This window comes from Thalassophryne amazonica, chromosome 4 (genome assembly GCF_902500255.1).
Source record: "Thalassophryne amazonica chromosome 4, fThaAma1.1, whole genome shotgun sequence".
Taxonomy (NCBI): Eukaryota; Metazoa; Chordata; class Actinopteri; order Batrachoidiformes; family Batrachoididae; genus Thalassophryne; species Thalassophryne amazonica.
Genome location: NC_047106.1, coordinates 43038774 through 43055557, shown reverse-complemented (window position 1 = coordinate 43055557; position 16784 = coordinate 43038774). Strand labels below are relative to the sequence as shown.

General features: G+C 40.0%; 1 protein-coding gene across 1 annotated transcript in view; it reads right to left on the bottom strand.

The window, feature by feature from the left end:
* Positions 1-244: 244 nt before the first annotated feature.
* The window catches only part of ywhae1 (tyrosine 3-monooxygenase/tryptophan 5-monooxygenase activation protein, epsilon polypeptide 1), a 54270-nt gene continuing 37730 nt past the window's right edge, over positions 245-16784 (bottom strand). Inside the window, 2 exon segments of the mRNA XM_034167781.1 lie at positions 245-1545; positions 16339-16475. Of these exon segments, the coding sequence (XP_034023672.1) occupies positions 1469-1545; positions 16339-16475 (214 nt within the window). The 3' untranslated portion in view covers positions 245-1468.

Sequence of the window (16784 nt, the reverse complement as noted above, 5' to 3'; positions counted from 1 at the left end):
TTAAGACTGCAGTTGTCTCAGTTTATAAATAGAATATATGAATTTATAATAACGCTCAGCACCAAAGTCAGATTTCAGGAACATCATCTGCTCTGTATGAAGCAAAGGTGCACCGCCACCAAACTTTATTTCTGCTCTGTCAGTTTCTCTGCAGAATTTAAAAGTATCCACTGGATTCATAGTTTTACATGCCTGGTCTATGTTTCATTTAGTTAGGTTTAGGTCAAAAGACAGTAACAACAGATTCTGCAGGACAGTTTTATTTAATTCAGAACTTTGAACAAACAATTCCATGGATTATATTTGTCCACATAACAGCCAAAATAAGAAGCAGCAGTATCAGCCTGTCTCTGACAGGCAGACTGATATGCTGGACTCAATGAAAGCAAACAAATCCATTTGTAATGTTTAATTTAGATTGTTTAATGTTAATTCCATGCTGTGTTTCAGTAAGAACAATGCAGATTCCCTGTCTGTGGCTCCAGTCAGATATCCAGTAGTACAAATCAGCTCCAAGTTACACATAATGAAGCAAAAATAACAGCAAAAAAGAAAACCTCGGATCCTAGAGGAGCTTTTTAGTTTATATTAAAAAAAAGGAGAAGAAAAGATATTTCAATCATGCAAGCACTGACAAACTTGATTTTTTAGGACTGATGAAAGAGGGCCAAATTGAGACTTTTCTTTTGCATGTGTGACAAAAACTCCCATTTATTTGTAATTAAAACCACCACCACCGATCAAGAGGTCCACCTTTCAGCATGTGTGCACAGCTACAGTATCTCAGCACAAAGTACAGTCCAAGGACAACTACAAAAACTGAATCCCTATAGTGGAAAGGGTATGCACTTTGCCCCACATGGATATCACGAATTTTGCCAACTTCCCCTGAAAAACTAAGTTAACACAAAAAGGGCACTTTAACTGCTCAAATTGCCCGCAAAAAGGTAAAATGATTTGCATGTCACTAAAAACAGAGATAAAATAGCTCCCATAACTAAGAGTCAACATTATCAGTAATAAAAGTTAATTTCTGTAATTACATTAAGAAAAAAAATTCTCAATACATCCAGCAACTGATAAAAATATTGGAAAAAAAGGAAGCAAAAAAAAAAAAAAATACAATAATGATAAAACATTTCAGAACTGCTTGTACCAGGACAAAAAAAAAAAAAATCCAGGGACTATTTTTCTACTATTGTATTTACTGTCTCAATTAAGTGGTATTTTTCCGAATAATGTGAAGGATAATATAAAAAAAATTAATTAAAAAACAAACAAACAAAAAAAACACTCCATGGCCCTGATGAGTCTTGGAGCTGCAGAGCTACAGAAAGGAAAAAGGAAAAGAGGAAAATAGAGGAGGATGACTCACAGAGAGGGAAGAAAGGGGGAGGAAGAGGGAAGGGGCAGGAGTGTGAGGAGGTGAAGGGAGGGTGTCAAGTTGTTGGCTGTTGGTGGCTTAGTCTCACTGCTGCTGCTGCTGCTGCTGCTGCTGCTGCTGCTCGTCAGTATCTTGCAGTTGCTCTTTGCTCTGCTCGTCACCTGAAAGAAGGGCAAAACTGTTCACAGAATCAGTTTAAAAAACAAAAACAACAACGAAACAAAAAAGCTTCCAACATATTATAATTTAACAATTTAGGGAACAAAGCTTGAGTTCGGCTTGTGGAAGTCAGTTACAGAATGTAGCTAAAATTATTTTCAGATTTGACAAAAATATTCATGAATGTTTAAAGCTACAGTGTGTAGGATTTAGCATCATCTAGTGGTGACAATCACGTTATCATTTCCCTTCACATTTTCACTTCTTTGGGGATGGAGATTCATGCTCCCCTGTATCTGTTTATGATTAATAATAGGTATGACGCCCTATCTCATAAAAATGAGGGTTCTCACCTTGTTAGCCTGTACTAGTAAACATGAAATACAAAATCCGGAATCTTTTTGGTCTATTGCATCAACATAGCGGTGCAACAACCCAGAGGGGGCCCACTCCCATGTTGCTATGATGCAATAATGCTAATCGATTCATAGTTGCAGATAATTACTGTATTTTCCACAGTGCAAGTCAATTTTTTTTTAATAGTTTGGGAGGCCCCAGGACTTGTACTCTGGTGCAACTTATACACAGAGACAAATCATAAAAATCACATGTGGCTCATTTATAATATTTAGAATGAAAATTTATATATAATCAACACATTCAACAAAATAAACTAATAATCAAAGAATAAATGCTAATAATAAAGAGTACACCACAATAATCCACAAAAATCCCAAATTAAACAGCTGACAATACTGAAAAAGGTACAATTTATATGAGGTCTATTAGAAAAGTATCTGACCTTATTTTTTTCAAAAAACCATATGGATTTGAATCACACGTGATTACATCAGACATGCTTGAACCCTCGTGGGCATGCGAGAGTTTTTTCACGCCTGTCGGTTATGTCATTCGCCTGTGGGCAGTCTTTGAGTGAGGAGTCGCCCACCCTCTCGTCGATTTTTCATTGTTTAGGAATGGCTCAGAGACTGCTGCTTTGTTTGATAAAAATTTTTCAAAAGCTGTAAGGCACAACTGAGTGGACACCATTCGATAAATTCAGCTGGTTTTCGGTAAAAATTTTAACGGCTGATGAGAGATTTTGGTCTGGTAGTGTCGCTTTAAGGACGGCCCACGGTGCCTGACGGCGATCTGCGCTTCGAGGCGGCAGCGTCTCGCCGTTTCAAGTTGAAAACTTCCACATTTCAGGCTCTGTTGACCCAGGAAGTCGTCAGAGAACTTTCAGAAGAAGTCGGCATGAGGAGTTTATTCGGACATTCCATTGTTACCGAACATTTTGTGATGAAAGAACGTGCGGACAGAGTTGCATGTCAGGCCGGATCCGACCACGGGGGGGTCGCGACAGGAAAAACCACCTCCGTGTTGGAAACCTTAACGGGCAAGTTGGAACATGCCCAAGCTGTTAATTTCTCAGTTACTCACTTGTTGAAAGCCATCAAAAGCCGCCTGAATTTTACAAATGGTTTTCAACACAGAGGCGTTTTTCCTGTCGCGGTGCACACAGATTTGCCGAGTCGTCACGGAAACGACTCGGCGAATTTGCGCGCACGTCTTTCATTAAAAAATGTCCGTAAACAGTGGAATGTCCGCATAAAGTCCTCATGGCGGCCTCTTCTGAATCTTCTCTGTTCTCTCAACGACGTCCTGGGCAAATTAAGCCTTAAATTAGGTGTTTTCAGGTCGAAACCAGGCCAACGACGGCGCCTGAAAGCGCTGCGCGACGTCCCGCTTCGTGGGAAGTCTTACAGTGACAGAAACACCCCATAAAATCTTCATCAGCCGTTAAACTTTTCACCGAAAACCAGCTTAATTTCTCGAATAGTGTGCACCTCGGATTTATTTCCTCACAGGTCCCAGAAAAAATTTTGATAAAGCAACGCGCGCCATCTTGAGCAGCATGTGAAACAAAGGAATTCAGCCGAGAGGGCTGGACCACATCTCACTCAAGGCCTGCCCACAGGGAATGACGTCAACCGACACGCGTGAAAAAACTCACGCATGCGCACGAGGGTTCAAGCAATGATTGGTGTAATCGCACGTCACTCAATCCATATAGTTAAAAAAAAATAAATAAAAGTGTCAGGTTTCTTATCTAATACACCTCGTATATGGGTTTTTGCTCTCAAGATATATCTGTAGCTCAAATATTAAAATTTAAGGCAGTTTCTCGAAGATAAATATAAATGGCAAATCTGTGCACTTTAGATGTTTATTTTTAAATATTTGGCCCATAATTCAAGTATATTCATGGAAATGATGGCAGATGAACTCAGGACAACAGGCAAAACTACTGTCAGATGTATGACTCCCTAGAACCAAACAAAAATGAGTTAAAGAAACTGTCCTTTTTTTTGGGGGGGGGGGGGGGGTCCTGAAGTGAGTTGTGGTATCAAAGCTGTCATTTATGTTCCACAAAGTGATTGTCGGAAAACACAGATTAAATTGTTTCTAATTTAGTAAGTTTGCAAACATGCAGGTAAATCTGATGCCAAATCAGCGTTCACGGATGAAGCAAAACAAAACATGAAAGGCAGCCGCCACACTTTCTGTAAGTAGTGTTACAATGCTGCAATGAAAATGTTACACCAACATATGCATATGCTAACCACACAAAAGTAAACACCTGTTACATCTACAGTGCTGAGAGAGTCTTTACCCCATTAAGACTCTCAGATTCTAAATCACGCTCACCTTCCACAAATAGTCCAGTGTCAGAGGGCCAAAAATGGACCTGAGCGGTAACCAGCTGGAACAGGTTGATTCTAATACAGAATTTCCTCAGCTTTTCAGTAATGATATTTTTGTTGTTCTATCTGGAGGCTATCTTGGTGAAAAATCATTATCTTGGCAACCAAAATGCCAAAATAAAAAATTTGTGAAATTTAGTAATTTCAATATCTCCGTGCCTATTTATCTGATAGGCATGATTTTTGTGTGGAAAATATATATTACCAAGTGTGGCCGTCACAATGGACCTGTGTGGGTTGAAGTCAGAGGTCAACTTGATTTGCATATAGAACTCTTTGTCACAAAATTGACCTTTGGGTCAAGAAGGTGGGTGACATCTCTTGTGTTACTTTGCCAGTCCTGGATATTATCATACAATACAAATGGCAGTTTATCATGGCAACCCTCCCCCCAAAAATGGGAACAAAATTGTGATGTGGATGCCACTGAATTACAAAAAGTTACCATGGAAACTGGGAAGCTGACTTCTTCTCTCATGTACACCTGATTGCAAATTTGAGGCTCATCTTGTATCATGCCTTCCCAGGTTGTAACCAAGTTGAAGGATTTGTGGGAAAGGACAAGAAGACAACATCTGCAAAGCTAACAGGAAAGCCTACATTCATCCAAACGATGAAAGTTTGAAAGTTTTCAATGACAATTTCTTCAGTGGTGCATCTATTTTGAGTGTCTTGTCTATTAGTTGTTCCCTGAAAAATTCCTTACTCCTTTCTTGTCCAGTTTCATAAGCATTGAGGATGTCATCTCTCATTGTGTTCTTTGCGATCACTTCAGATGAGAGACGCACCAGTTCATGAGTTCCTGAAAATGAATTTCTCATCCCCTCAATTACTGCCATTGCTCTCCTCACCACCTCTTCATCGTGCTTGAGCCTGGTCACTCCAGCCTCTTTGTGCTTCTGACACTCAGCTTCTTCAATATCAGCCGCATGTTCCATGAATCTGGCCATGGCAGATGTATCTGCAGCTGTTAGGGCCCACGTCTGTCTGGCCTTTTCACTGGTTGAGAAACCAGTCAGTCAGTCATTCCACATGTCTTTGAATCTTTGTTGAGAGTCTACTCCAGAGTCTGGTCACAGGGAACACAAGAGAAGCTCTGACATGCGCGTTGGACCGAAAATTGACCATCCATCATGTATGCATAGATGGCAGGGTGTGTTTCCGGAAGCCGAATCACGTCTGCCAAGTAAATGGATGCATATCTGGCGTACCGTTGGTGATCATATGCATGAAACCAAATGATCATCTTCTTCAAGCATTCTATGTGAAGTGGCCAATCTCCTAAACTGGAAGCCTTGATGAAATCAAATAACGTCATGTCAAGATATGAAATCCAGAAGAGGGCTGTCTCAGAATGAAGAGTGTGGTTACTTCTATAGGCTTGATACTCTGAGTCCTCAGATACTTCTAATTGCAGCAGATGTTAACTGATCTCTGTGGTGGATACAAGATAAGCCTCAAATTTGCAATCAGGTGTACATCAATCAATCAATCAATCAATTTTTTTATATAGCGCCAAATCACAACAAACAGTTGCCCCAAGGCGCTTTATATTGTAAGGCAAGGCCATACAATAATTATGTAAAACCCCAACGGTCAAAACCACCCCCTGTGAGCAAGCACTTGGCTACAGTGGCAAGGAAAAACTCCCTTTTAACAGGAAGAAACCTCCAGCAGAACCAGGCTCAGGGAGGGGCAGTCTTCTGCTGGGACTGGTTGGGGCTGAGGGAGAGAACCAGGAAAAAGACATGCTGTGGAGGGGAGCAGAGATCGATCACTAATGATTAAATGCAGAGTGGTGCATACAGAGCAAAAAGAGAAAGAAACAGTGCATCATGGGAACCCCCCAGCAGTCTACGTCTATAGCAGCATAACTAAGGGATGGTTCAGGGTCACCTGATCCAGCCCTAACTATAAGCTTTAGCAAAAAGGAAAGTTTTAAGCCTAATCTTAAAAGTAGAGAGGGTGTCTGTCTCCCTGATCTGAATTGGGAGCTGGTTCCACAGGAGAGGAGCCTGAAAGCTGAAGGCTCTGCCTCCCATTCTACTCTTACAAACCCTAGGAACTACAAGTAAGCCTGCAGTCTGAGAGCGAAGCGCTCTATTGGGGTGATATGGTACTACGAGGTCCCTAAGATAAGATGGGACCTGATTATTCAAAACCTTATAAGTAAGAAGAAGAATTTTAAATTCTATTCTAGAATTAACAGGAAGCCAATGAAGAGAGGCCAATATGGGTGAGATATGCTCTCTCCTTCTAGTCCCCGTCAGTACTCTAGCTGCAGCATTTTGAATTAACTGAAGGCTTTTTAGGGAACTTTTAGGACAACCTGATAATAATGAATTACAATAGTCCAGCCTAGAGGAAATAAATGCATGAATTAGTTTTTCAGCATCACTCTGAGACAAGACCTTTCTGATTTTAGAGATATTGCGTAAATGCAAAAAAGCAGTCCTACATATTTGTTTAATATGCGCTTTGAATGACATATCCTGATCAAAAATGACTCCAAGATTTCTCACAGTATTACCAGAGGTCAGGGTAATGCCATCCAGAGTAAGGATCTGGTTAGACACCATGTTTCTAAGATTTGTGGGCCAAGTACAATAACTTCAGTTTTATCTGAGTTTAAAAGCAGGAAATTAGAGGTCATCCATGTCTTTATGTCTGTAAGACAATCCTGCAGTTTAGCTAATTGGTGTGTCCTCTGGCTTCATGGATAGATAAAGCTGGGTATCATCTGCGTAACAATGAAAATTTAAGCAATACCGTCTAATAATACTGCCTAAGGGAAGCATGTATAAAGTGAATAAAATTGGTCCTAGCACAGAACCTTGTGGAACTCCATAATTAACTTTAGTCTGTGAAGAAGATTCCCCATTTACATGAACAAATTGTAATCTATTAGACAAATATGATTCAAACCACCGCAGCGTAGTGCCTTTAATACCTATGGCATGCTCTAATCTCTGTAATAAAATTTTATGGTCAACAGTATCAAAAGCAGCACTGAGGTCCAACAGAACAAGCACAGAGACGAGTCCACTGTCCGAGGCCATAAGAAGATCATTTGTAACCTTCACTAATGCTGTTTCTGTACTATGATGAATTCTAAAACTGACTGAAACTCTTCAAATAGACCATTCCTCTGCAGATGATCAGTTAGCTGTTTTACAACTACCCTTTCAAGAATTTTTGAGAGAAAAGGAAGGTTGGAGATTGGCCTATAATTAGCTAAGATAGCTGGGTCAAGTGATGGCTTTTTAAGTAATGGTTTAATTACTGCCACCTTAAAAGCCTGTGGTACATAGCCAACTAACAAAGATAGATTGATCATATTTAAGATCGAAGCATTAAATAATGGTAGGGCTTCCTTGAGCAGCCTGGTAGGAATGGGGTCTAATAAACATGTTGATGGTTTGGATGAAGTAACTAATGAAAATAACTCAGACAGAACAATCGGAGAGAAAGAGTCTAACCAAATACCGGCATCACTGAAAGCAGCCAAAGATACGATACGTCTTTGGGATGGTTATGAGTAATTTTTTCTCTAATAGTTAAAATTTTGTTAGCAAAGAAAGTCATGAAGTCATTACTAGTTAAAGTTAATGGAATACACAGCTCAATAGAGCTCTGACTCTTTGTCAGCCTGGCTACAGTGCTGAAAAGAAACCTGGGGTTGTTCTTATTTTCTTCAATTAGTGATGAGTAGAAAGATGTCCTAGCTTTACGGAGGGCTTTTTTTATAGAGCAACAGACTCTTTTTCCAGGCTAAGTGAAGATCTTCTAAATTAGTGAGACGCCATTTCCTCTCCAACTTACGGGTTTCTGCTTTAAGCTGCGAGTTTGTGAGTTATACCACGGAGTCAGGCACTTCTGATTTAAAGCTGTCTTTTTCAGAGGAGCTACAGCATCCAAAGTTGTCTTCAATGAGGATGTAAAACTATTGACGAGATACTCTATCTCCCTTACAGAGTTTAGGTAGCTACTCTGCACTGTGTGGTATATGGCATTAGAGAACATAAAGAAGGAATCATATCCTTAAACCTAGTTACAGCGCTTTCTGAAAGACTTCTAGTGTAATGAAACTTATTCCCCACTGCTGGGTAGTCCATCAGAGTAAATGTAAATGTTATTAAGAAATGATCAGACAGAAGGGAGTTTCAGGGAATACTGTTAAGTCTTCTATTTCCATACCATAAGTCAGAACAAGATCTAAGATATGATTAAAGTGGTGGGTGGACTCATTTACTTTTTGAGCAAAGCCAATAGAGTCTAATAATAGATTAAATGCAGTGTTGAGGCTGTCATTCTCAGCATCTGTGTGGATGTTAAAATCGCCCACTATAATTATCTTATCTGAGCTAAGCACTAAGTCAGACAAAAGGTCTGAAAATTCACAGAGAAACTCACAGTAACGACCAGGTGGACGATAGATAATAACAAATAAAACTGGTTTTTGGGACTTCCAATTTGGATGGACAAGACTAAGAGACAAGCTTTCAAATGAATTAAAGCTCTGTCTGGGTTTTTGATTAATAATAAGCTGGAATGGAAGATTGCTGCTAATCCTCCTCCTCGGCCCGTGCTATGAGCATTCTGACAGTTAGTGTGACTCGGGGTGTTGACTCATTTAAACTAACATATTCATCCTGCTGTAACCAGGTTTCTGTTAGACAGAATAATCAATATGTTGATCAATTATTATATCATTTACCAACAGGGACTTAGAAGAGAGAGACCTAATGTTTAATAGACCACATTTAACTGTTTTAGTCTGTGGTGCAGTTGAAAGTGCTATATTATTTTTTCTTTTTGAATTTTATGAGAAGAGAGAAGAGAGAAGAGAGAAGTCAACTTCCTGTTTACATGGTAATTTTTGGGGGAGGGCTGCCATAATAAACTGCCATTTGTATTGTATGATAATATCCAGGACTGGCAAAGTAACACAAGAGATGTCACCCACCTTCTTGATCTGAAAGGTCAATTTTGTGACAAAAACGTTCCATATGCAAATGAAGTTGACCTCTGACCTCAACCCACATAGTTCCATTGTGACGGCCACACTTGGTAACATATTTCGACACAAAATCATGCCTATCAGATAAATAGACTCGGAGATATTGAAATTACTATATTTCATAAATTTGCTTTATTTCGGCATTTTGGTTGCCAAGGTAATGATTTTTCACCAAGAGTCTCCAGATAGAATAACAAAAATATCATTACTGAAAAGCTGAGGAAATTCTTTATCAGAATCACCTATTCTAGCGGTTACTGCTCAGGTCCAATTTTGGCCCTCGACACAGGACTAAAACTGCTTTAGCATTTAAAAAACAAACAAAACAACAAAAAAAAAAACGTGTGTACACTAACAGGCTGCTCATCCGTTACTACAAAACCGCTGAAACTCAGTCAGGCCACACCAACAGCCTTATGCTGAACTCAGACAAGGACTGCATTACAGTGTCACCTTTTCATTTAAGCTAATAATATCTGCTCACTGTCCATGACAAAGTAAAGTGGGTCATGAGTAACATGTTCTTCTACAGCTTGGACAAACAAGCTTTCAGTAAGTAATGTATGAAGCAAAGTGTGGCAGGGTGGGGGGGAGAGCACTCCTCCAAACCCAAACCAAGTTCATATGAATCTGAAGTACAACTGAAATAGTTACTACATAGTTCAGATTAAAATTCAAGGTTATGTTGTGTTTTCAAACTTTCATCTAATCCTCCCTAATGGAGTGTGCCCATGCGTGATAGTGCTTAAGCCGCTGGTTAACAACCCCACACAACACCCAGTCGACGCAAGCACTGAACAACGCAAGAACCAAAATAATGCCAGAATTCACTGGGAAAGCTTCAGATTCTGTAAAAACACAGAGGTCTGATATTCCCGTAGAGACCGATGAAGAACTTGCTTAAAAGATGGTCAGGTTAGCTGGTAAACTTTCAATCTGTATGTTTTTCCCAATGCTGTTTAGATATTTATGGAGTACGTTCATGTCTGACTTGGTTTTTCTAACTGTGTTTTTAGCTTTCTAGTTTGTAATGAATGTGATACGCGATCCGGACCAATTGTCATGGTAACAGCCTGATAAGGGAAAATTTAGACAGGAAATCAGCCAATCAGAGCGCGCATAGCATCATAGCCATAATACAACTTCTGCTTTCAGCTACTCCTGTTGGGGTCATCAATCATTTCCATCTCACCCTTGTCTTCTGACACACCATGTCCTCCCTCACCACATCCATAAACCTCCTACCTGGTGGCTCCATCCTCAGCATCCTTCTTCCTATAGATCCTGGGTCCCTTCTCTGCACACGCCCAAACCATCTCAATGGTTTGGACATGTTCATTCCTAATCCTGTCCATCCTTGTCACTCCCAAACAGAATCACATCTTCAGCTCTGCCACTTGTCTTTTTGTTAGTGCTACCATCTCTAAGCCCCACTACTGTCCTGTATGTAGACTTGTCCTTTCACTCTTGCAGATATTCTTCTGTCACAAATCACTCCTGCCACCTTTCTCCACCCACTCCACTCTGCCTGCACTCTCAACCACACTCTCCATTACCTGCAGTTTAACAAGTATTTTATTTTAAAATTTCATGGAAAACATTGGACGGCAGGGGTGGCCAAGTGGTTAGTGTGCTTGGTTTTAGTGCAGTGGTTCAATCCCCACCCCTACCACATTTTTCCATGTAATGTGGAGTTGCATCAGGTGTAAAACCTGTGCCAAATCAGCATGCAGACCCACCTTGGATCTGCTGTGGCAACGCTGAGTGAAAACAAGGGAACAGCTGAAGGGACGTACTATGTAAAACAATGGACACCTTGTCTTCATTCAGGGCCATAGGTAAATGTTCCCCCTTTTCATTGATTATTGTTATTTATAAAAACAGAAAGCAAAGTATGTCTTTTTTTGGTGGTGTTTTTTTTTTGTCTGATCTAACAAACAACAACAACAACAAAAAAAAAACAAAACAAAAAAAAACCCTCATCCAATCTCTGCCACTCCTTCAGTACACTGACCATTGGGACTGCCGGACCAAAACCAGATGCATGCACTGACTGAGATCTGGGCACTACCTGGTCTTTGTGCATTAGACAACACAGTAACTGCAATGCAGAGTTATCTCAGCTCCATCAACAGCCATGGGAGACTGCCAACCTCTACAGAAAAATATGTTCTATGTGTCAACTCCTACAAGCCACCTCTGGTTTGGACCTGGATGCCGCTGTGCAGTGATAACCCCTCAGCATCACACCAGCCACAGTCCAAAGAAAAGACCAAACTGAAAATACGGTTTGACCGAAACAAGGTGTCATTCAACTTAAATAAAGCAGGGGTGAAGTGGAGGTGTACGAGTCACTAGGTGTTCACAGGAAACATTCATTCATTTCTATATGAATTTATTTATTTTCATCGTTAGTTGGTTTTATCTTTTCTGTTTTGTTTCATCAGGTTCTTTTTGTCTCTTTCTCTAAAATTGTATTGTGGTATTGTTAGTTATTATGAGTGTTACTATATTTGTTGTTATTATTAATTATGATAAAATAAAATGAAAAAAAATACAATTTGACTCTTTAACAACAACGAACGCTGAGCCATAATTACACAGAAAACAAATGCACACACAACCTGCCGAGATGCGAACAGCTTAATGCTAGCTTTATCATTGAAAACGCCATAGACATGCTAACACGTTAGCATCGGTCCTGTTTTTAAGTCATAAAATACATCTATCACTGTTTCAGAAGACCATAACAGGTCGGTTTAACATAAAAAAGGTAAATATTACTCACAGATATATGCTCTTTAGGGTTTTAGTGGGGAAAATTAAGATGAAGCGAAATAAAAACAAATCAACGAAGCACCTGATCGAAGCACTGCTTCGATCTGCAAATCACAGCTTCGACTGGTTCCAGGTTCAAAGCAAAGCCGCGCTGCATAAAAGTTGATTACAGACCCGCTGCAGGGTTTGTAATCAATGTAGAGAAATGATCATTTTCAATTATCATTAAGCAAAAAGGTTACTGATGTCGGTGGATTAATATTTCTCAACGATACCCAACCCTACACCAACCCAAAGAAAGGGTTATCTGTAGGCTGGAGGACCACTTACAGCTCTTGCATGCGAGATAATGTCATGCTTGGGGTACACGTACATAAAATTAGGACAACATAGCACAAACCATAACATATACAGTATATGGGAAATAACAACAAAAGATTGCACTTTTTGTGTTGTTTGTGCTAAGAGTTAATACTCCTTGGAGTTGACACTGTGGAATATTTCAGGCTGCATTTGATGATTTAGTTCCTCTTTAAGGAACCATATGCAATCAGTTGGTATTATGGATATTAAAAATTTAGTCCATGCTACAGACATCAACTTAAGTTGCCCAAAACTTTTTTTTTTTTAATGACGCTTAAATAATGGACTGCAATTATTAGCGCCTGCATCAGACGCTAAAAGCACTTTACAAATAATGCTTCGCATTCACCCCGATAAAAGGTACTCAATACACACCGGGACCAACTAGGGGATTAAGGACCTTGCCCAAGGGCCCTTAGTGATTTTCCGGTCAGGCTGTGATTTGAACCGAGGTCCTCTGGTCTCAAGCCCAAAGCTTTAACACTAGACCATCACCTCCCATAAAAAGAGTGAGTACTTTTATGAACACCACAAAGAAACACTTGCTGTACACAAAACATTCGAGTTGAGTCAAGCTAAGCCAAGCCTGTTTAACAGACTGCAGGGAAAAATTAAAAAATTACTGACCGTTGCCAGTGGTTAATCAATGAGCCACAAGGAGTGAGGAGGACATGGTGAAAAAAAAAAATTAATTATTAAACTGAGTGAGAGGCAGCCCCGCACACCACACACAAAGCAAGACACTGATGAGCAACACTTACAAAGTAAAGTTAACATGGGTAATGACAGTCATGTTGTTTCCTTTAGGACTCTACAGCAGAGGGAATGAGAAACAGAGATAAGATATGAAGGAATCAATGGATGTTCTTCAACAGGAATGGTTTAAAAGAAAGAAGGAAAAGAAGCAATCTATTGATGAATTTGGACAAATAAAAATGTTGGAAGTTGGAAAAGCTAACGTTCCAAGTTGGTCAGACTAACGTTTTGGCAACAGAGCTGACTGCAGCGCAGCCATTTGTAAACAAGTTCTACAAACAATGGCACTATGAAGTAAACATGCAGAGTGTGAGCAAGATGATGAGCCTCAAAAGCCAGTACCATAAAAAACAATCAAATAAAAAAGTGGAACCAGCAAAGGGCAACAACAGTGAAGACTGAGACCAACTTGTGGCATCTTCCCAAACCTGACAAAAATCACCAACACTGAGGTTATAGCTGCACTAACAGTGGATAATAAAATGAAGACCAAGGCTCCGCTGTGTCAAGTGAGATGAGCAAATCTTCAGTGAATCAAACCAACAACCCACAAGAACATGTACACACACACACACTCTCTCTAACCTATAACAACGAAAGCTCTAGAAATGCTGCTACAGAGCACTTATATTAATGCACACCAATTTTTCTAAGACGAGTCCTTTACTTAACGACTACTGCTTTAATTTTAGTTTGGCCAGCCTAAGGCACCCTGTGCAATAATCATGCTGTCTCATCAGTATCTTCATATGCCACACCTGTGAGGTGGATGGATTATTTTCAGCAAAGGAGAGGTGCTCACTAACAGATTTAGACAGATTTGTGAACAATATTTGAGAGAACTGGTCTTTTGTGTATATTGAAAATGTTTTAGATCTTTGAGATCAGCTCATGAAAAATGGGAGCAAAAACAAAAGAGTGTTGCGTTTTAACTTTTGTTCAGTGTATTTTCGCCTGCAATTTTAGGCATGCACAATCACTTTCAATGTGATACATTTGCATAGCAGTCCACAAAAATGGTGCATTTGAAACAACATGCTGTTAATGAAGTCCTCATGAGGAGGGTTGTATACCAGTGGACATTCATTGACAAATGACTTGTCTATGGTGATGCCTATGTGGATGTCAGTACAGTCAAGACGTTTTAAGGCCCCAACTCGTAACATTTAACCATTTTAAATTTTTTTTTTTTTTAAGGTTGGTGGACTGGGCCCATGGTGAATTCCCCCCCCACCCTTCTGCAATTCAACAGATGCATTTCAGCTGCAAGTTGAACATGCAAGCCTCGCAGTCACTGTTTTTCATTAATGTTTTATTTAAGTTAGCGTGTTTGTGAAGCGCTGTGTGTTGCTCACCCAAAAGTGAAAATTAAAAAGCGAACCTCCGTGCGACTCTGAGCAAAACACAGACTGAAGAGTGGACTTCTTCCAGAGATTGTTTGTCATGTGTCCAGGACAGAGCTGTGACTCACCGTGTGAGGGGACTGCTGAACCCCTCACAACGGGCAGAAACAGCAGCCAGCCGCACACGTAGAGCAGGCAGTGGATGAAATGGTGTAAAAAAAAAAAAAACACCACAAACAAAAACAATGCTTCACTTTAAATGCCCAGTAAGCTATTTCAGATGATCAACGTGAACCGTCCTTCTAAAAGACTTTGATTTACTCTGTGTGTCATGCTGAAACGGTGTAGTTTTTGTGCTAATGGATTAGCTGTTACACTGCCTGCGCGCATGCTCTAGTCTTCTTCTGTGTTCTTTTCTGGGGATGTTACAGCGCCACACACAAGCCTGGCATATGTACTACAATGTTAAATGAAGCGTCAAGGCACAGAATCTGCCTCAAACATTTTTGTAATTGAATTATTCGAGTTACTCGATTAATCGTTTCAGCCCTAATACACACACCACACACACACGTATGTCATGGCAAATTATTATAAAAAATAAATTTATGAATGGGCCTGCTAGTATGATACAATGGAGAGATTTTAACTGTCACCTGTCATGAAAACAACCTTAGCACCATAAGTTCAGCGCTGGAAATCACCATGTATAAAGCTACTTTTGAGGAGCATAAAAATGCACCTTCATGCTACTTACACCAACAGTTAATATTATATATACACACACCTCTTGTTAGACCTGAAAGTAAACTTTGGAGTCTTGTACTAACTCAATTCACCACAAACCTTGTAGCGTGACCTGTGGGTGGAAGAGCTCGAGTGTCCTTTGTGCTCAGTGAGCATGCGGTGCATGAAGATAAGTTGTCAAATTATCTACCCTTGAAGAAGTTGGCCAGAATTATTTGCCTTCATGCCCGTCTTCACCTGGTGTGCTACCACTGCATGAAGCTTCATAATCCATGAAGTAGTGACACTTATAAAGTCAATATCATACACTATCATGCCATAATTAAAACACCACAGTCCAAATACTTCCCCTTGGGACCAGAATTACCTTCATTCATGCAGATCTTCATGTGGTGTGCTAACGCTGTATGAAAGTATGTTGAAATACATGAAATATTTTTGGAAAAGTAGCACTTGAAGTCAATATCACACCATATTTGATCATAATCATACTTAAATTTATGAAAAGCAACTTTGAACAGGACTGTGACCTTAAATTTTTTCCCAAGGTGAAAATTGTGGGATTGGAAACTAGTGCCACTAGGGTGGCCACCACGACGAAGCTTTCACCAACAAGGCTGTGTTAAAACTTTGGGTCATTGGTGACTGTGACTGGTAAAAGATGCCAAAATCACCCAAAACAGGAGGTTCGCTGGCCCTCAGCTGTATCTATCAGAACCCAAACTTGGCAGAACCACCAATGGCATCACACCTATGATGGCCCTGCTAATCACAGGGAATTGTTACGTGTCAATCAGCATGTCATGTCCTGCCAGTGACCATTCAGTACAAAATCCATCAAGCTACTCACATAGTAATGTTGCAAATCTTGTGTAAAATGTAGACAGGTAAGAGGGGATAACTGAGGGGTGAGGCTGCATATGAACATGTACGCATGAAACAAATCACATATACAGGTAGATAAGCTATAGTACAAAATTTCACTGAGTGTACAAACAGAGACGTTACTATTTGTCTTACCATCTCCCTGCATATCTGAAGTCCATAGTGTCAGGTTGTCACGTAACAACTGCATGATAAGTGTGGAGTCCTTGTAGCTTTCTTCGCTCAACGTATCCAGTTCTGCGATAGCATCATCAAACGCAGCCTTTGCCAACCTGAGCCAACAAAGCACCAAATTTTAGAAGGTCAGCGTGTTCAGATAATTGTGAAGTGCCAATAACAGCAGTGAAATTATGTGTGGGTGTATGTATTCTGGAAAATAAAACAATCTGAAGCAATTCAAAATTTTTAAAAGTGATTTCCCAGTTTAGAGCGCAAGATCCAATCAACTGTCAAAGTCTGTCATATGAAAATAATCTGTCCGAGACAAATTTTTTTTTTTTGGGGGGGGGGGGGGGGTTTCCAGGTGCACAGCCAATCAACTCCTAACAGACACCTGAATTAGCAAATCAGCTTGTGGCACA